This window comes from Carassius gibelio, chromosome B19, assembly GCF_023724105.1.
Source record: "Carassius gibelio isolate Cgi1373 ecotype wild population from Czech Republic chromosome B19, carGib1.2-hapl.c, whole genome shotgun sequence".
Classification (NCBI taxonomy): Eukaryota; Metazoa; Chordata; class Actinopteri; order Cypriniformes; family Cyprinidae; genus Carassius; species Carassius gibelio.
Window position 1 is genome coordinate 30,036,767 of NC_068414.1, and position 21,964 is coordinate 30,058,730.

Below are 21,964 nucleotides of genomic sequence, written 5' to 3' on the forward strand. Positions count from 1 at the left end.
AACTCTTTGTAGCATTTTTTTCAGGACAGTTATAACGTTACCCTGGGTTTTTTGTAATTTAGATGATTATTATTTTTTAATCTGACACCTACAATTAAAGGAATAGTTCACCCCAAAATAAAAATTCTGTAATTAATTATTCACCCTCATGTGATTCCAATCCCATAAGTCTAAAATCTAAAGGGTTTAGTTAAATTGTAATATGTTGCTATTATTTTTATTTATTTTTTGGTTATTTTAGTTTATCAGGTTAAGCAAAAGCTTATTAACTAAATTATATATATATATATATATATATATATATATATATATATACAGTATATATATATATATATATATATATATATATATATATATATACAGTATATATATATATATATATAGTATTTTAGATTTTTCTTTTATTTTAGAGATTTGTTTTATCATTTAAGTTAACATTTAAATACAGTTAACATTTGACATTCAAATAATGAAGAATAGTTATATGGTTTTAGTTTTAACTATAAAAATCTGATACTAGTAAAATTTATCAATTAAATGATATTTTGAATAATGCTCTTAGTCTGTCTATCCTTTGACTGGGAATCCCAGATAGAAGCTACAATAGATGTTAATGAAATGGAAATTTAAATACAGTTTATGTACCCAAAATATCAATAATGACCAGGAAAAAAGGTTGAAATACACAGTGACTCTTATTTTGTAATGTATGCACTGTTACCTGTACAGTTTTATGCTGCTCAGGTTCACATAAGGGGAAATAAAATATGCATTCTTACATCTGTCTAAAACATATTACCATATAAATATTGTATAGTTGACATTGTCATAAGTCATCAACATTAGTTCATAAGCAATTGAAGCAGTCGTCTCGTCTCATTTTCGTCTCGTTTTTATTCGTTGATGAAAAGATATATTTTAGTTTTAGTTTTTGTCATTAAAAACTGTTTTTTTTTAATTTAGTTATTGTCTCGTTTTCATCTGTGAGAAAATGTTGTTGACTAAAATTATGACGAAAATAATTTGTCAATCAAATTAATTCAAGTCAATGAAATTAGCACTGCACCACGCGTGACAAAGACTGATAAATTGTTGAATAAAGTCATTATTTTCTTTCTTTTTCGCGCACAAAATGTATTGAAATATAAACACGGAGGTGTGGATTATTAAAATAATTTTTATAATTATAAATCTCAAAAGCTTTAAAGTTTTACTAGCGATAATGATGGTGTTGTTTTTAGTGTAAAGCAATAAAGCAACCTCTTATTATCTCAGATGGAATATGATCACTATAAACAGACAAAAGACAAATAATAGATTGTGCTTGTGTCATCAGACCTCACTGTCCGTCCATTTAGGTATTTTACAGCATGACATACTGTACAAACACACTGTCCTGTAATAGTAATGAGTGCTCAGTTACATTAGTAAGGGCGAGGTCTCGTCTGCTGAATAAATACAGCCACAAAGGTCATTCATGAAGAAGCCGCTCTGCTCTGGTCCACCTGAACGCTGATGTTTAGTGTGATACAGCAGAATGACAGAGAAACGGAGAGAGGGATAGACTGATGGAGATGGATGGAGAGAGAGAGAGAGACTAATCACACCTTAGCGATGACCACTTGAAGTGACCCATTAGCTGTAATAATATCTGCTGTCCCAGTCATCTAGATCATCTATCATTTCTGCTGGATGGCTCGGCTGCTCACACACAGAGCGTTTATCTCTGGTCAACACTCTGGAGTAACCAGCTGAATGTACTGCATTTATCAGTAACTCAGCTGTTTAGTAATAGTCGACTTTATCCAGTAACAAGCTCATTTTTGAGAAGCTACAGTATGTACAAAAATATTTTTAATGCATCTTTTTCAAACGTGAGGGGTTTGATTCATTTTAGCAAGTCCGTTTGTTGGATGGCTAATTTTATGTGCCATTTTATCTTTTTTTTTTTTTTTTTTTTTTGCAAAATAAATATTATAATAACATTAAAGTAACTGTTTATCGTGTGTTTTATTAATTATTTAATTTCTTGGTTTATAGCAGTGTATATTTGATTAATGATAATAGTAATAATAACCAACAACAATATAAATAATAAATATGATCAAATTTAACTAAAATAATATATTATTTTTGTTAAATAGTTAAATATTGTTTAGATATTTTGTTAAAATATTAAATGGTGTTTTATTATTTATTATACTGTTTTTAAATCAGTATTGTAAATGAGTCTTTTTTTAAATAGTGCCCTACAAAGGCAAAAGACCTTAACTCGCTAGAGTGTGAAACTGAGAAAAACAACTTTTTTAAAAGACCTTAACTCGCTAGAGTGTGAAACTGAGAAAAACGACTATTTTTCCAGCCCAATTAATTATAGGTATGACACTGGACATCTAATTTAACTATTAGATGTTTTAGTAATAAACACTACCTACATTAAAAAAATTGTGAGCTCAAACTTGATTTTTACCTCTGTTTTGAAGTTAATGTACTCAGCCTAGTCACACCAAGGCAAAAGGCAGTATCTTCAACATTATCAATATTTTTACCATTTACCATTTATTGTCACACCTGTATAAATTCTAGTGACCATGGGCTGTCTCATGTAGGTTTTTGCATGTAGTTATGTGACTGTATTATTTATTTATTTGGATACCTTGGATACCAATTTATTTTCTATACTCGGTAACATAAAAGAATGCTAGACATAGCATAAATTCTTATATTGACTTGTATGAAATAGCCTAAGCTAAAAGAACAACTCGTGGATTGATGTGAACACCAAACAAGTGGGAATAATGCTCAGAATGCATTATATATATATATATATGATTTGAACTTTGCTGCAGTTTGAAAGTATCTTCATCTGCGATGCTCTTTGTGTCTCATTCTAAACTTTATTTATTCAAGCAATGACCATGAATCTCAAATTATGAAAATGTTGTTGACTAAAATTATGACGAAAATAATTTGTCAATCAAATTAATTCAAGTCAATGAAATTAACACTGCACCACACGCATACGCCGTACTCTCGTTAACGCGCGACAAAGACTGATAAATTGTTGAATAAAGTCATTATTTTTCTTCTTTTTCGCGCACAAAATGTATTGAAATATAAACACGGAGGTGTGGATTATTAAAATAATTTTTATAATTATAAATCTCAAAAGCTTTAAAGTTTTACTAGCGATAATGATGGTGTTGTTTTAAGTGTAAAGCAATAAAGCAACCTCTTATTATCTCAGATGGAATATGATCACTATAAACAGACAAAAGACAAATAATAGATTGTGCTTGTGTCATCAGACCTCACTGTCCGTCCATTTAGGTATTTTACAGCATGACATACTGTACAAACACACTGTCCTGTAATAGTAATGAGTGCTCAGTTACATTAGTAAGGGCGAGGTCTCGTCTGCTGAATAAATACAGCCACAAAGGTCATTCATGAAGAAGCCGCTCTGCTCTGGTCCACCTGAACGCTGATGTTTAGTGTGATACAGCAGAATGACAGAGAAACGGAGAGAGGGATAGACTGATGGAGATGGATGGAGAGAGAGAGAGAGACTAATCACACCTTAGCGATGACCACTTGAAGTGACCCATTAGCTGTAATAATATCTGCTGTCCCAGTCATCTAGATCATCTATCATTTCTGCTGGATGGCTCGGCTGCTCACACACAGAGCGTTTATCTCTGGTCAACACTCTGGAGTAACCAGCTGAATGTACTGCATTTATCAGTAACTCAGCTGTTTAGTAATAGTCGACTTTATCCAGTAACAAGCTCATTTTTGAGAAGCTACAGTATGTACAAAAATATTTTTAATGCATCTTTTTCAAACGTGAGGGGTTTGATTCATTTTAGCAAGTCCGTTTGTTGGATGGCTAATTTTATGTGCCATTTTATCTTTTTTTTTTTTTTTTTTTTTTTGCAAAATAAATATTATAATAACATTAAAGTAACTGTTTATCGTGTGTTTTATTAATTATTTAATTTCTTGGTTTATAGCAGTGTATATTTGATTAATGATAATAGTAATAATAACCAACAACAATATAAATAATAAATATGATCAAATTTAACTAAAATAATATATTATTTTTGTTAAATAGTTAAATATTGTTTAGATATTTTGTTAAAATATTAAATGGTGTTTTATTATTTATTATACTGTTTTTAAATCAGTATTGTAAATGAGTCTTTTTTTAAATAGTGCCCTACAAAGGCAAAAGACCTTAACTCGCTAGAGTGTGAAACTGAGAAAAACAACTTTTTTAAAAGACCTTAACTCGCTAGAGTGTGAAACTGAGAAAAACGACTATTTTTCCAGCCCAATTAATTATAGGTATGACACTGGACATCTAATTTAACTATTAGATGTTTTAGTAATAAACACTACCTACATTAAAAAAATTGTGAGCTCAAACTTGATTTTTACCTCTGTTTTGAAGTTAATGTACTCAGCCTAGTCACACCAAGGCAAAAGGCAGTATCTTCAACATTATCAATATTTTTACCATTTACCATTTATTGTCACACCTGTATAAATTCTAGTGACCATGGGCTGTCTCATGTAGGTTTTTGCATGTAGTTATGTGACTGTATTATTTATTTATTTATTTATTTTGACCATAACAAGCAGACTAAAAGTTAATCATGAGTGGATACCTTGGATACCAATTTATTTTCTATACTCGGTAACATAAAAGAATGCTAGACATAGCATAAATTCTTATATTGACTTGTATGAAATAGCCTAAGCTAAAAGAACAACTCGTGGATTGATGTGAACACCAAACAAGTGGGAATAATGCTCAGAATGCATTATATATATTTATATATGATTTGAACTTTGCTGCAGTTTGAAAGTATCTTCATCTGCGATGCTCTTTGTGTCTCATTCTAAACTTTATTTATTCAAGCAATGACCATGAATCTCAAATTATGATTAGCTCATTCTTCCACAATGAGGCCAGAACAGTTTCAATCGGCTAACTGGACACTGGCCAAGAACAAGAGCAAAGTCTTGTGAAAGTGTGAAATATTCCTCAGTCGTTGGTGGATGTTTTTCTATGATGGGTTCAGGTGCTCTAAGAATGTGAACTAAATGTGAACACACCTCATTACATCCCTACGAGGACAACAGGTTTATAAAAGGAGTGTGCAATGTCTTTATTCATATCTAAAAATGCCAAAAAGGTGATATAGGGTTAAGGTTAGACTATAGGAGTTATAATTATGATCCATAAAAATTGTGTGTGTGTGTGTGTAAAAATACCTTTAAATGATTAATAAAATAAAATAATAATAATAATTATTATTATTTGTATTCATTATATATATATATATATATATTTTTTTTTTTTTATTTAGTACTAAACATGTTAGTGCAATATTACAAGATTATTATATAATTATTATATTTTTATTTGGTGTATATATAGTAATTTACTAAAATACAACATTTGTAAGTATATTAATATTTTTATTAAATATATATTTTTATTTAATTTCATTAAAATATATGGATTTATTTGTTAGTAAAAAAATAACCACCACTTGTATTGCATTTCAACAAATGCTTATTGCGTCAATATTTTTTACTTATTACTGTTATTATTATTATTATTTTTTTTTGCTTTTTGTTCATGAATCTGGTTATGCTATTCATGAATAGACCTTGAAGAATATAATTCAGTATTTCATTATACTCTTCAAGTAACTAAAAAATGGGTAAATATTGTAGAGTTTTGTTAATGTGGTCGTTATTTATGAAAACCTTTAATGAAATTTGGTGTGTTTTTTAAGGCACAAATATGGTGTGTTTTATAAATTCCTTCTATAGAATTCCCTCTATTACACATCATATATACAGTACAGGCTTGATAGGAACGGTTATCGCGTTTACACACATACACTCTCAGACACACAGGCTCTTGAAGGATCCACTCGAGCACGGTGCAGTTCTTCAGCTCACTACCTCTGAAGAGATGAAATAATGTTCCTGAGATGAAAACCTTCTAGACATTTCTGGGCGGTGGGTCCAGACAAATGGCCCATCGTCTGCTCTGAATAATGCAGGCAGAGTAGAGGTCTGTTCCACACCACAGATCTGATGAATACTCATTGGTCTGCCTGGATCATTAATCTTTAAAGCTTCTTAAAGATGTGGGAAGATGCTTTCCTAACATGTAAAGCGGCCTGTGATAAACTTGTAAAGCAGCCTGTCTAATTCACACCCACACTTCTTATGTGTGGACAAATGTACATTGTGTGAGTGTGTGTTTGACCAAGTAAATTCAACAGGATGTTGTAAAAAGCAACAGTTTATTTACTAAACTCAGACACCATTAACACACGCCCACAACACACAGTTCGCCATTGCTTTAAGACACACTTAACACACAAATAATACAGGAAGAGCATTAAATGAAAAAGAACCTGTCTTAAAAAAGCTTTTATCTCTGGTGTGGTTTGAGCGGATGTAGTGAGACGCGGAACTCCGAAAGGAAAGAAAACATTCAAATGCCAAATAAAAGAAAGATACTGTCTTCATGACATTTTATGTTTCACAAATCCAGTGCTTTAAAGGAGTGTTTGTGGTTCAATACAGCTTAAACTCACGGCTTAAAACATGTGCATTAATTCACTTATAAAGGAAGTCTGTGGTGCAAAGTGTTCAGGATGATTCAAAGTAGAAACGTGCAATTGGATATATTAATTATTCATCGGTTTTGTTTTGAGTTATTTTTAGACTTTTTTTTTCCTCACAACCGATTTTCATCCAGGCAGACAGATTTTTATTTTATTTTATTTTTTTAAATATAAAACTCAGAATTTTGAGAAAAATAAAACTTTAAAATCCAATATGTACACTCAAAATTCTTGAGTTAACATTTCTCCACATTGTGAGAAAGTCATTTTTGACTTTTTTATTTTATTATCCCATTATGGGGAGAGTTTTATTTCTCTGATTGATCTTCTTTTTCAGAATGGCTAAATATAAACTCAGAATTCGGAGGAAAAAGTCAGATTTAGCCTTTAGCCGAGCCCCGCCCCACTTAGTTACTGTTGCTACCTCCGACAAACAAATGGTCAAACACGACCAGCGCGACATATTGCCATGACGGGAAGAGGTATACCAGTGCGTGTCAGTGACATTTTTTGGAGCAATACCTCTGCGATATCCTCCAGATCGAGGTAAAAGGGGTTACAGTATGCAGTCGATGGATGCACTCAAAATATAAAAATATGCAATGAAGGAGACACGACTACTATCGAGGCTAATGCTTACCGGTCTCAAGCGAAATCTGAGAAACCCCATGACCTGTACCTCGAATGCAACCAGCACTGCCTTGTGGACCAGTCATGCTGGTCATTCTCTTTCATATGTTATGGTCTATTATTGTATATTGCGAGTAGCGATTTTGTTCAAATACAAGGGTATGTTAGCTAGCTAAACCTACATGCGTGTCAAAGCTAACTAACATTTCTCTGTTGTTTTGAGAATCAGGATCAGAATGTTTTATTTCCATTGTTGATGAACAGAATTCACAAATAGAAAATTGCTTTCGCTTAAAAGGTGCATTACAGAATAATAAAATGAAATACATTAAATAAAATATAAGGCATTCAGATATCCATTTTTCAAATTATCTGTAATGTTGGACGCATTTAACTGGGAGTGGGGCCGTCCACACTGTTTTATCCATTGTAGGCACCGCTCACTTTGTGTTTTCGGCTTTGGGAATGGAAAGAACACAACTCCTCCAGACAATCTCTCGGGGTATCTAGTGTACGATTTACAAACGCTGTGGGCGCACCATAGACAGTAACAGAAATGGACACAGCGACCCCATTGGAACTCAACTGAGACAATTGAAGCCCATTTTTAGCATTTTTTGTAAATCTTCTAGTAGTTGTGCGTGCAAACTGCCATCGTTAATCTTGCAGAGACGGCGAGCTTGAGCGGGGAATTCTTTGGCGTGAGTGAGCAGGAGTAAGTATTCTGATTAATTATTTTGTATAGTATTTTAAAATGTAACGCCAGTACACCATATTAAGTTAATTGCCTGCGAGCTTCTCCTCCTGTCTGTACGGTAATGCGACAGAGAGTCGCGTGGTTATGACGCAATCTATTTTAGCCTATTTTTTACAAAAACTGTTTCTAGGGGGCCATAATGTAACATAGTAGGTAATGGAGCCCTTTATACATTGTCGTGTATCTTTAGAAATAAATAATGGACAAACGGAGTCTTTAAACGCCTCAGATGTAAAGTTATTCGCTGTCAAAGTGACGCCAAAATGAATGGGAGTCAATGGGAATGCTAACGCAAGTGAAGTCCTGCTACAAGATGGCAGCACGTAACCGACTTCAACTTCCGGTTGACTTCCTTGCTGCCACTGCTTCACCATCTCGCTTGGAGTCAATGTTTGTCAGAGCTGCTCACATAGTAACGGTTGCTATGATGTGTGATTGGACAATGGCCGTTCTGGGGGAGGGGCCGGCAAAAGGCTAATTGTGTGATAAATTAATAATTCAAGTCTGAATTGTGATATAATAAAGGCATAATTATCTTTTCTTATTTTTTTTATTTTGAATTCCATGATGGAAACAGGCTTCCATAATTATTTTTTATCTTGTGATGGAAATGGGCTTCCAGAATTAATATATTATTATTGTTATATTATAATTCTTTGTTAAATTATTACATATAAAAATAGTAAACATGGCTGTTTGTAATTGTTTTTGAGTTCTTACATAAATTTATTGTACATTTCTGTGTATTTAAATGTGAAGTAGTAGTAGTAGTAGTAATTGATAATAGATGCCAATACAATACATTTATGAAAATATGTTATTGTTGTTGACATTTTTAGATATTTTGTTACAGTAAACAAATATATTAATGTGTATTAAATATATTATTGTTATAGTAATATATCTTAATTCTGTATAAATAAAAATTAATATACGTAAAATTATCGTTACATATTTTTTTTCTTTAAATTGTTGCTTTCATGTAGCTCAAACAATAGATGGCACTCACAATGGCAAGGTCATAGGGAATGACTGAATCTGATATTACTTTACACATCCAGTGTTAGCAGTTCTTTGACATTCGGTCAACCATCCATGCTATTTAGAAGCAGCTTTGGAGAAAGTCTCGCCCTGAAACCTTGTCTTGAAACCTTGAGTAAGTAGCCAAAAGGGAATGGGCTAAATAAAAATGTTTATTTTGCAGAAAGATTCTGAATTCAAGCCATTTTTTCTTGCTTTTAATGAGATCCAGAATGTGTATTAAGACAGTAAATGGGGTCAGCATTTATGATGTGGTTAAATTGAAGTGTTCCTCAGTGTTTTCCAGCGGTGACGTCATTGGACTCCGCTGCGGGAAAACTTTGGGCATCTGCTCACGAGTCGAGAGAGATTGATGGAGAGTGAGAGAATGAGGGATGCTCGGTGTTGAGTAAGCATTGGTTGGCATTCGCTCTCGATTTCTCTCTGCTATTTAAAACTTGGCAGCATCTCGTGATGATTCATTCCCTACTGATCACTGTAAGAAATGCGAGAAAGAGCGAGAGAGATACTGTTTGTCTTGACTGCTCTGCTTGTGTGTTGACACACAGTGGCCATCATATCATTCAAAATCTCTGCTCACTGGGGTTTAAAGAGGTTATATTATAGTAAACTAGACTTTTCTTGCTCTATTGAAATTTGATGCACAATATTTGTTTTATTAATCCTTACAGGTACACATGCAAAAAAAAAAAAGAAAAAAAAAAAAAGAATTGGCTATTTGATTCTAATGGCCAGAGAAGATGCAGATAGAAAATAGTCACCAAAACTAAATTATGACACTTTTTGCTGCAAGAAACCATGACAAAAATACAAGCAGGGTAGAAACTGATTTGTGTGTACTGTGTTACTGTTTTGGCTCATGGTAGCATCTGCAGGTAACACACGCACACACACTTACACACACACACACAAAGCTTTCGCTACATGAAAGAGATGCTAACCTTTGATGTTTGGACAGAAGATGACAAGTACATCTGCATGACCTCTTGTGCCCATCTGTTTTTGTGTGTGTGTGTGTGTGTGTGTGTGTGTGTATGTATGTGTGTGTACTTAAAACCATGATATATTTTCTTTTTTCAGGATTTTTTGATTAATAGTTCTGAAGAGCACCATATATATATTGTATATTGTAATATATATATATATATATATATATATATATATATATATATATATATATATAATATATATAATTTTTTTTCTTCAGTAAGTAGACATTTATTTCTTCCATAAAAATCTGGCTTTTTAATAGTAGTGTATATTGAATTTTATTACATTTACATAATATGTGTAACAATAACAATAATACAAGTAATTACAATAAAGTAATTAAATAAAATACCAATAGAATAACAATACTTTCTATTTTAAATATTGCTCATTAAAAACTAATTAAAATAATTTCACAATATATTTTTATTTTGGTCAATTTGTCCAGTGCAATATGATTTCTTTTCTCCTAAAGCGGGGTTATTCAAACCTTGCCCTGGAGGGCCAATGCGGTGCAGAGTTTAGCTCCAACCCTCATCAAAGTCACCTGCCTGTGATTTTCGAATGATCCCAAAAACATTGATTTGCATGCTCAGGTGTGTTTGACTAGGGTTGGAGGGTTGACTCTGCACCGCATTGGCCCTCCAAGACAAGATTTGAATAAACCTGTCCTAAAGTCTTGCTGCAGTTGTGCACATTTACACGTTTTACATTAAGATTTTGCTTTCAGTGAAGACAGAGAGATTGCATTCAAAGTTTAATAATTAAATGAAGTGTGAGTTCTGTACTTCATCAATACTTCCTCAGTTTGTCTTTCTCCATGTTTTTGCAGTACTCGTCAATGTCATCTACTGCTGGATGTGTTCAACTCGGCCGAACATGAGCTCACTCTGTCTGCCAAGAACAACCAGGACCTGGTGCTGCACGCCAGCGAGTTTCAGAGGTACACACACACACACACACACACACACACACACACTCGGACTCCTCCTCCTCTGGTGTGATGTAATGCTGTCTGTCCGGCTGATTGGAGTCTGTAGACTGACAGACTGCATTACCTGATCCTCTCCTCCACTCTCCATTTCATGAAAGTTACTCACATGAACCAGAGTTGGATTGGGTCACACTTTCTGAGAAACACACACACACACACACTTACAGTGTCTGTGTATACATCGCAGCAGGTTTTTGATGCGTCTCTCTGAAATTGCCTTTAGGGTTTTTTTTTTCTTTTTTTTGAAGATTTGCAGAGAAATACAAACTTAAAGAGACAGGATTCAACACATGAAATGCTTTCATTTGAATAAATGGAGGATAAAACGCAAATGTGACTGTTTTATACCCAGCCTGACTTTGTGTTTAAGATGAGAAAAATCACAATAAAAATTTGACTGTATAAAATTTGTAAAAAAAATCCTCTTTTAGGAGCTGATAACTTATAAACAGAAAATGTTATCGTGTCATTTATTAAAGGGATAGTTCACCCCCCCCCCAAAAAAAGATCAACATTCAGCCATCGTTTGCTTACCTGTGTGTCTTTTTGAACCCGTATGATGTTCTTTCTTTCGTGAAATATTAAAACATTTTCTGAGTGCTGCAGCTCCCAAATCACATTTGCAAATCACGTTGTATTTGGTGGAGACACTCGGATGGTATTTGGTGTCATTGACATCATTCAATTGAAACTGAAAATTATCAGTTATATTTCAGAACTATAGAGGAGAGCAAGATACATATTTGCGTATATATATATATATATATATATATATATATATATATATATATATATATATATATATATATATATATATATACGTATGTATGACTGCAGAAGCTAATTGTAAATTATAAGAAGTATTTTACTGGGGCTCCCCGCCATGCTTGCTTAGCTTGTCATTTTGTTTCTGACATTTATATTTCATGATTTATATTTCATGTTTTGGGTAATTTGATTTTAAAAGTTTTCCCAATGCTGGTTCTAAATTTGTTCAAGTTATTAAAAAATAATAAATAAAAACATAAAAAAAAAAAAAACTGGCTTAATACATACACAACATCCACGCAACTTTAATGGATTTTCAAATATACACTAAATTTTGTATAAACTTGTAAATTTATCATGAATTCAGAACATTATTCATAAATTGAATAATATTTAAAAAGTAATTTAAAAAAAAATAATATAACATCCATTTTTGAGGTCAGCTATATATATTTTATTTTTTATATATTTGTGCTATCCTTGATGAATAAAAGTAAAAAAAAAAAAAAAAAATATATATATATATATATATATATATATATATATATATATATATATATAAATATATAATTTATTTATTAATTTGTTTATTTTTATTTTATTCATCAAGGATAGCACAAACTGAATAAATCGAAAATGACAGAAATTACATATATATTAATTTTCTCGATTCGCTGTTGATTTTGAACCCTGTTTCACTGCTGTGATGCACACTTTCCTTTCTCTCTGCCCATCCAGTCCAACAAAAGCATGAAAATCCCATCAAGTTGGTAATGTAGCCGCCATCAAGTGCTTCATAGGTTTTTGTTGGCCTACAGAGCTGCATTTCCTTAGTCTACGTGCCCTTCTGACCCCCTGTGGGTAACGTCCCATTCCCCCGATCCCCTCCATGGATCACCTGATTAATGACTTGATTGGGAAACGTGCTGCTTTGGCCAAACCTGAATCAGAAAGAATTGATGAACAGATTAAAGAGTTCCAGAAGCTGCGGGGCGATTGATTCTGGAGGATGAAATATAAACGACTACATGCTGATCGATGTGTGTGTGTGTGTGTGTGTACTGGTTATTGATCTCGTGGAGGACTAAATCGGGTCTCTTCCATTTAATGGCACTGTGTGCGTTATGTGTTTATGTGTAGTTCTTCATAATGATTCTTTCTATCTTTTCTCATAATATGAGATGTCTCACCTCGTGGTGGTTGTGTTTTTTCCTGTCTCTGTATGAATGCTTTCAGGGAGAGTTTTTTTAAAGGATGACACTATCCTCGCTGCATACCAATCATTCCTGTCAGTCATCCGACGAGGCGTCCAGCGGTGCAGGGGCTCACCTTCACTAATCGATTTCTCTGAGCCTTAGATCTCCTCAGCCCTCTTTTTTTTTTTCTTTTTGAGAGAGATTGTTTCTGTAAGAGCTGAATACGCTGGAGTTTCTCTGGGTGAAGTGCTGTTATATATAAGATTCTGATGAGATCTTGAATCCTTCACTGTTGCATTTTGTGTTTTCTGCACTGTATTATGCAAAAATATAAAAAAATTACCCTGTTACTTCATTAATATTTTTTCTTGGTTTTATTGTGAATGTTTCATCAATGCATGTTAAAATTTAAGTTTATTTTATTTTATTTTATTTTATTTTATACTCTTCAGCAGTGGGCAAACCATAAACCTTTGTTTTGTCCATCTACATTTTTACATCAATATAAACAAACATAAACAAAATAAGGATCAAGCTGAAATAGGGAGATTTATTTATTTATTTTGTTTTGGGAAAAAAATATGAATAATACATTTCAGTTTAGCCCATAGGTGCAAATGTGTTATTATTTTATCCCCCAATTCCCATATATTGTTCATGATTTTTACTGCACATTTTTATGTGCCAGCATAACTGAGCACATAACTAACTCAGGTCATAAAGTTCATAAACTTTTAATAAGTTCATATTAAGACAGACTGGTTGAAGTCATGTCTGTGTTCAGTCAGCTGACTCTAACGAGAGCTTTAATTGGGCAGATTTATCTGAAGGTTTGAAGAGACTAGGATATGATGTGCCATAAAAAAAAAAAAAAAAAAAAAAATATATATATATATATATATATATATATATATATATATATATATATATATATATATATTTCAAGGAATCCTCAAGGCAGGGAGAAACAATAACCAAAACAAAATGAGAAATAAAGCTCATAGTCCAAATTATATTTCAGATTATGTTCTGTAAAGTAATATTATACTGAAGCATTCTGTAGTATAGTACTGTATCTCTATAACCAAATTATTATTTTTTTTTTTATATCTAGATATATATCTTTATTTATTCAATAAGTAAATTAATATGTTACTTGTTCACTTAGCTTCTTAAGGCATTAGTTTTAATTAGATGTGATCTAATATCAGATGTTGGATTATGATCTGTGTTTTAGCTTGAGAAAGTTTAAATGAAAACAGTATGAATTTAATGTAAACAATGTTTCAAGAATTTATTTTATTTTTTGATGAACATGTTTACTGTCTATACCTTTAACTCAGTGTTGAAGTAAACTGTTATCGGAAATATCCACAAAATGAAAAAAAAAAAAAAAACAATAGTGAAATCAGTGCGTGCGGTTAATCTATCAATCAAATGAGAAATATAATAATAATACATTATAAAAAAAGAAAAAGAGCAAACATAATATGTTGTAACATCTCATGAATATTCATAAGAACAGTTTTAATATATTATAATATTTACTTATTTGTGGTTATGGCTATTAAGAGTGTGATTATTAATAACACAATGCATCCACTTTTACAATAGATTATACTTCTCATATTTATAATATATTTTAAGTCTAAAATCTTATCATTGTTTTCTTATGCTACATTTTAAAGCGATCAAAGGTGATAAAATAATAATTTTGACCCTGTCTACAAAATGGTGCATTACTCATTAAATATTCATCCATGGCATTTGATATTTTGACTTTCTTCTTCATTTATGTATTTCTTTAAACTAAAAAATAAATAAATAAATAAATAGCCATGGAGCGCTGGTAACACAAAATGATTGTGTTAGAAAAACCAGAAGGCTTCTTGACAGTCACAGTGAGTGTGTTTGTGATGACATCATACATGTGCATGCTCGTTTGAGCTGCCAGTCACTGTTCACACCATTAAAGGCACTGAATTTGTGCATTTTAAGACACATTGAGCATTTTGAGTTTCCACTTCTGTCTTCTGTGTGTGTGTGTGTGTGTGTGTGTGTGTGTGTGTGTGTGTATGTGTGTGTTGGTTTGACAAACTCTGCTCAACTTCTTCATTACCCACATAATTTAAACAAAAGCCTGTTGCTGTAGCAACAAGCCTCTAAGTGCTTCCTCCATGATGAAGGGCCACTTTTTCCTTTTTACTCTCTCTGTATGTGTGTGTGTGTACTGCTTTTTTTCCCCTTTTACAGAGTTTCAAAATGCAACTGAATCTTTCTACTGTAGCTGTTTCAAAACCTAAGATGCCTATTCAATTAAATTCAAGTTTAAGTTTATTTGTATTGCACTTTTTATGATACAAATCATTGCAAAGCAACTTTACAGAAAATTAAGTTTCTACAATATTTAGTAGTAGCTTATAAGTGGTGATCAGTTTATGTGCAAATGACAGGAATTTTCTGAAAAATTTATACAAGACATATTATACAAGACAGTCAACCAGACGATGAACACTATTAACAGCAATTATAATGTGATTGCATAGTAAGTAGCAATATTTGTTAGCTCTGTATGTTGTTTCAAGGTAAGCATCATCTGGGGTCCTCTGAGGGGTCAGCATCATCTCTTCTCAGGTCTTCTGGATCCAGACTGGAGCAAAACAGAGAAACAAATAGAGACATCATTAGCGTAGCTGCTGTTCCAAAAAGTAAAATTAATTAGTTTAACCCAAGTTAAAGAATAAGAATGTGCATTTTATCAGATACAGCTGCAGTCACAAATTATGAGATGCATTATTCGAATGCTTGGTGAAAGAGATGTGTCCTTAATCTAGATTTAATTTAATGTAGAAGTTTCATCTGGTCTCGTTGATATATATAGCTGAGTATCATCAGCATAACAGTGGAAGCTAATTCCGTATTTTCTAATAATATTACCAAGGGGCAACATGTATATTGAAAATAGAAGAGAACCTAGGACACATCCTTGTGGCACTCCATATTTTACTGGTGATACATGAGATGGCTCCCCATTTAAATAAACAAAATGGTAGCGATCGGACAGTAAGTATCAAAACCATCTTAGAGCCTGCCCTTGTAATATCTGTATAGTTTTGTAATTGATCTATGAGTTTGTCATGACCTATGGTGTAATTTTAACAAGTGCAGTTTCTGTACTATGGTGGGGCCTGAACCCTGACTGAAATTCTTCATACAGATATTTTTTTTTATGCAGGAAGTTACTCAATTGAGCAGACACAACTTTTTCTAAAGTTTTAGACATAAATGGAAGATTTGAAATAGGCCTATAATTTGCCAGTTCACTAGTATCTAGTTGCGGTTTCTTAATAAGAGGCTTAATAACCACTAGCTTAAATGGTTTTGGGACGTGACCTAAAGATAACGACGAGTTCATAATATTGAAAAAGGGTTCTTCTGCTACAGGTAACAAATCTTTCAGTAATTTAATGGGTACAGGATCTAATAAACATGTTGTTGGTTTAGATACAGTGATAAGTTTGTTTAGCTCTTCCTGTCCTATATTTGTAAAGCGCTGCAGTTTATCTTTGGGAGCGATGGATGAAACTGTAGTATTCAATGCTGTAGAATCTACATTTGGTATTGTATTTCTGTTGATTATAATGTTGAGTATATTTGTGTATAATATTATATAAACCTATAATATATTAATGAATGAATGGATAAAAGAATGAATAAATTATAAGTTATATGATCACAATTAAAAATAAAAAAACATTTATGCTTATTAGCACATCACTATTAATATGAAGAAAAAATGTACACATCTTTTTGAATTTGTGCGATTGGACTCTTGCAGATGGAGGGATTTAATAACCTGTCATCTTTTCTGTGGACTCATCTGAGGGATTGTGTCGTTTTGAATGTATACAATTATAATTTCAATTGAATGGCACAGTGAGTTATTGTGATGTTGAGATGCTGGGTGGGGTGATGCTGCGCTGCTGTGGCGCAGTAATGCTGGATGTGCTGGTAACCGCAGGTTATGGGGGGACAGTCTATAAATAGCTCAGTGTTTCTGCTTCTGGAGTTGCAGGAGAGAACACACACGTGAGCTAAATATAACCCTCTCTCTCTCACTCTCTCTCTCTTTCTCTCCTCTCTGAGCAGACAGTCAGTGACACTTTCCAACTGCAGCAAAATGCCTTGATCGCATAAATGCTGTATCTTTCTCTTCCTGAATATATAATGAATAGATAAATAAATTGATCAAATATTTATTCAGTATATATTGAAAATTGATAAAACTGACTTTGGTGCACTGCTGTAAATGGTTGGGAAAATATCATGCAAACTGGTTATTTTAAAATGCAGCTAGAGTACATGCATATAAATGGCTCATGTGTATCACAGATTGCATGTCTTTAACCATTTCATTCATTTTAGCCACGTTCAAGTGTAAATGTTTATTTATGTATGCATGTATGTAAGTGCACGTGCATTTGTGTGTGTGTGTGTGTGTGTGTGTGTGATTTGTGTCCTTCAGTCGTTAGAGGTCTGTTTCAGTCCTGCTTTCTTTCTCTCTCTCTCTCTCTCTCTCTCTCTCTCTCTCTCTCTCTCTCTCTCATTTTTGTTTTGTCCTTTGTAGTGCTCATGCATAGAATGATAACACCCTCTGTCTGACTGAGTCCAGATGCAGTGATACTGACAGCCAATGATGAAGAACAGGGATGTGTGTGTTTCTTTGCACCTGCACATTTGTGTTGTGCCTTCGCATATTTTGTACATCAGTGATGAAAAATGTCAAGAAACTGCATTAGAATGTATTATTCTTCATATAATAATAAGATAGGATAAACACACGATCGTGACCCTTTTTCGTTGGGACTGCATTATCCTTAAGAAATAAACGATGTGCAAATCCGGCGTCAAACTGGGCCTTGTTTGTAAAACAAGCATCTTCGAAATGCAGGGAACAAACACAAACACTTGCACAACTCCGTTGATGCTCTGTAAAAATAAACTCCATCCACTGGTCCCTTAATGCTGTTTTTTTTTTTTTTTTTTTTTGGTAATCTGTGCAGGGTTGTCTTGCCCTGGCAACCAAAAACACACTTCTTTTGTGACATTTCGCGACGCTCTCGCTCTGATCAGTGAAGTCTGTTGTGCTCTCAGTGCTCTGCTATACGGGAGCGCGCGCTCTTCCGGCAGAAGTGCCTCAGGACCCATATAAGGAAATTCCGCTCCATCTAACGTCACACAGAGCCATACTCGAACAAAACTTTCCAAAACTTGTGACAAACTGGAAGGAGTATTTTTGGAACAGAAACTCCTTCAAACGTACAACTTAATTTTTGAAACTTTGTCCATGTTTAGCATGGGAATCCAACTCTTTAACAGTGTAAAAAACTCAGTATGCATGAAATAGCATTTCACCCCCCCTTTAATATTTTAACTGGCCTGCTGACATTGTGCTCTGTATGCTAAAATTAGCTGTTGAAACATTAGCTCTTAGCTGTCAGGTGGTTTTCATGATTTAACCTTGTCTTAGAACCAGCAATCTGTATATTCATAATTTGAATATAGCTGAATTTAGTTTCTCAGTGGAGTGTCTATAAGAGGATCTTTCTGTCTTTCTCATTCTCTGTTGTGAGATGAGCCTCACATCTCAAACCTCTTCGCGGTGGAGTTCGTTACTCTGGGCATTTCCCTCTCTTCTGACTGCTGTTCATGTTTAGCGGTGAGACATCTTTGTTTCGAGACTGAGTGAGTTCGCTTTTGAGATTCCAGATCACAGATCACATCTCGGACGTTGTATTTATCGGTCCATCATGCCTCAGCATCTCATTTCACCTGTGTCTTGTTTTACAAGATCAGTTTACTTGCAAATCAGATCACATTTACTGACACGTCCATCAGTGTCCAGCTCAAGATAGAGAAGTTTGACATGAACATGAGATGAACCTCTCAAATCATAAACATCAGCTGACTAAACATCATGACTGACTGCGTTAAAGAGAGAGGACGGAAGGAGAAAAAAGAAAGGTAGAAATAAAAGGAAGGGAGGAGGAATGAAAAAAGGAAAGAACGAAAGAAAAGAAGGAAGCATGATGGTAGAATGAAAAAAGAAAGGAATGAATACCTAAAAGTAATATAAGAAGAGAACAGAGGAAGAAAGAAGAAAAAATGGTAGGAAGGAAGATCTAAAAAGGAGAACTAAAAAAGGATGGATAACATACTAACGATGGAAGGAAGAGTGGAAAGAGCAAGGAGGAACAAAAAGGAAATAAAGAGCAAAGAGGGAAGGAAGGAAGGAAGGGAGATGGAAAGTATGAAAAAGGGAAGGAAGTTCAAGCAAAAAAGGGAAAGAAGCTGGATCCAAAAAAAAGACAAACAGAAAATGAAGGACAGAATGAAACTAAGAATGAAAAAAACTTAGGAAGAACAAAAAATGAAAAGAAGAATAGAAGGGAGCTTAAAAAAGAAGGATGAACAAAAAATATTAAGAAAGAAATATAAGGAAGGATAGTAGAAAGGAAAATAGAGGTAGAGCAGAAAAAGGAAGGAAGTTTTATAGAAAGAAAGATGAAAAGAATGGAGGAAGGAAGGTTGGACAAAAGGAAGAAAGGAAGGTAAAATGAAAAACAAAGGTAGAATAAAAAAGGAAAACAAGGAAGGGAGAACAAAAAAGAAAAATGTTAGATAGATGAAATAAAGGAAGGAAGAATAAACAAAATTAAGGACTAAAGAATGGAAGGAATAAAAAAAGACAAGAAGCACACACACACACACACACACACACACACACAAAGGTAACCAAACTCTCAAATGGTAGAATGAAAGATTAAACTGAAATAAATTGCAAAGCAAACAAAAGAAAAACAAATTAAACTAAACAGATCTGGAGGATAAAATGAAAACAAACCAGTGAATGAATAAAAAAAGAATGATTCCGTCCTGCACGGCGGCCAGAACGCCACAGGCTGTTGTGTTTTCCTTAATGTGTGTGTGATGAATTATGTATCAGTGTCTGCAGGGATCTGTGTTGGCCTGTTGTCTTCTGTGGACCGGATGAATGAATGAAGGAAAGACGTGTGTGCAGTCAGATCTCTGCTTTAGAGCTGTTTTCTCAACCAAGTTTCACTACTGTTTTACAAAATCTCTATTCGCAAGTCACAGGCCTCAATCATTTGCTCAGAGAAGAAGATGTCAGTCAATAAAAACCATGTCTTTTTTTCTCCTGAACACATGGCATGAGCACAATCTGTCTGTCCATCCATCCAAACTAAATTCTAATGTTTTGTTTTTTGTTTTTGTTTTGTGTTTTGTTCCTTTGTCTATTCTTGTTATCTATTAATTTTATTTGATCTTCCTTCTATCTATTTTTACCACCCTTCTATCCTCATATGTATTTAATTTATTTGATCTATCCTTCTATATTTTATATATTTATTTGATCTATCCTTCCATGTATCCAACCAAACTAAACTGTATTTTTTTTTTATCCTTCAATCTTATTTAATTTTTAAATGTATTTTTGTTATCTATGCTTCCATCCATCCATCCAAACTAAACTATGATGTTTTTTATTTGTCCTCAGCATATGGCATGAAAATACTACTTTTTGAAATTAATGTAATTTTATTAAAAATAGTGATTTAGTTGATCGTTTGAGGATGTATTCAAGCCTCACTTTTGTGCCATGTTTTCAGAAGAATTAATGAAAAATCCTCTCTTTTTTTTTTTTTTTTTTTTATAGCTATAGAGATTTTAAAGCGGCTTCTGTTAATATGGGCCGGCAATCAGAAACCACCCAAAAGCCTTTATCAGTCACCCTAGAATGCCATTGAGTTTTGCACATGTGAGCACCTCTCGCGCTTTCTTCAAAAATATGTAAAACCATTGTGTATTCTTTTGCATTCTGTCATATTTATCATTTCCAAGCCACACGCTCAAACGACGGTTGTTGTGCTCTTTGGTGAGGTCACCGCTTACATCACAGCATATTTTCTGTCTGGTATCAGTAGATTTGCAATATATTTTTTTCTTCTGCAGAGATGCTGCGATCCGACTCCAGGCCTGAGAGCATTTCCCAACAGCCCCCCAGAGGGTCTTATCTCCTTCATTAATCCATCCCTCTATCGCTCTTTCTGTCTCTCCCGGTTTGTCTTTCTCTCTGCCCGCTGATAATGGGGAACATGGAAATGTCAAGGATATTTTATTGGCATTTCTATGAGCCTGAAGTGGTTTTGTGAGCTTGTGCACATGTCCTTGGCATTTTTTTGTATACCGTTTGTGACAAGCCTTTCCTGATGATGGATTTTTGTTGTCGGTTTCTGAACATTATGTATACAAATGAAATCTGATGTTTGAAGGATTTATTTCTGAGCATGTCATCCTCTGTGGACCTGAATGAGAGCACTTCACTTGACCTTTGTGTGCTTCTGTGTTTTTGACAGCATGCCCGTGACGGACCATGATGCAGTGCGACAGGCTACAGTACACTAGCAGGAAGAGAAAGAGACAGCAGGTCCAGGGAGGACTCTGGACATCCACTGGACCATCATATCCTTTATTAAAGCCAGCTGTCCTGATACTATCCCCAAATATTTTCTTCTTGACTCTACGGTGTTGAATAGTTTGACTAACTCAACTTAAAGCAAAATCACTGAAATACAAGGTCTTGCCCTACACAGGCTCACTGAAAATACATGCTACATTTAACTACATTTCTGCAAAACAAAAACAAAAATTGTATATTTGTATGATTCACTGTAGTTTCCAGTTGAAATGAAGCATCCAGTAAAGTGTGTAATATCAGTGTAGCAGAAATGTCATCTGAAACACGCATTTCCATTGAGCCTGATTTGGTCTCGTCTGGCATATTGATCTTATATATACATAATATATAATATTTCGTTATTTTTCTTTTTGATACTTTTTACAATAC

The 21,964-nt window shown here is 33.6% G+C and overlaps 1 protein-coding gene across 1 annotated transcript in view; it reads left to right on the top strand.

Moving 5' to 3' along the window:
* LOC127978877 (trafficking protein particle complex subunit 9-like) overlaps positions 1 to 21,588 on the top strand; it is a 93,255-nt gene extending 71,667 nt beyond the window's left edge. Inside the window, exons 5-6 of the mRNA XM_052583834.1 lie at positions 10,910 to 11,020; positions 21,474 to 21,588. Of these exons, the coding sequence (XP_052439794.1) occupies positions 10,910 to 11,020; positions 21,474 to 21,484 (122 nt within the window). The 3' untranslated portion in view covers positions 21,485 to 21,588. The remainder of the gene's footprint in view (positions 1 to 10,909; positions 11,021 to 21,473) is intronic.
* The last annotated feature ends 376 nt before the right edge of the window (positions 21,589 to 21,964 follow it).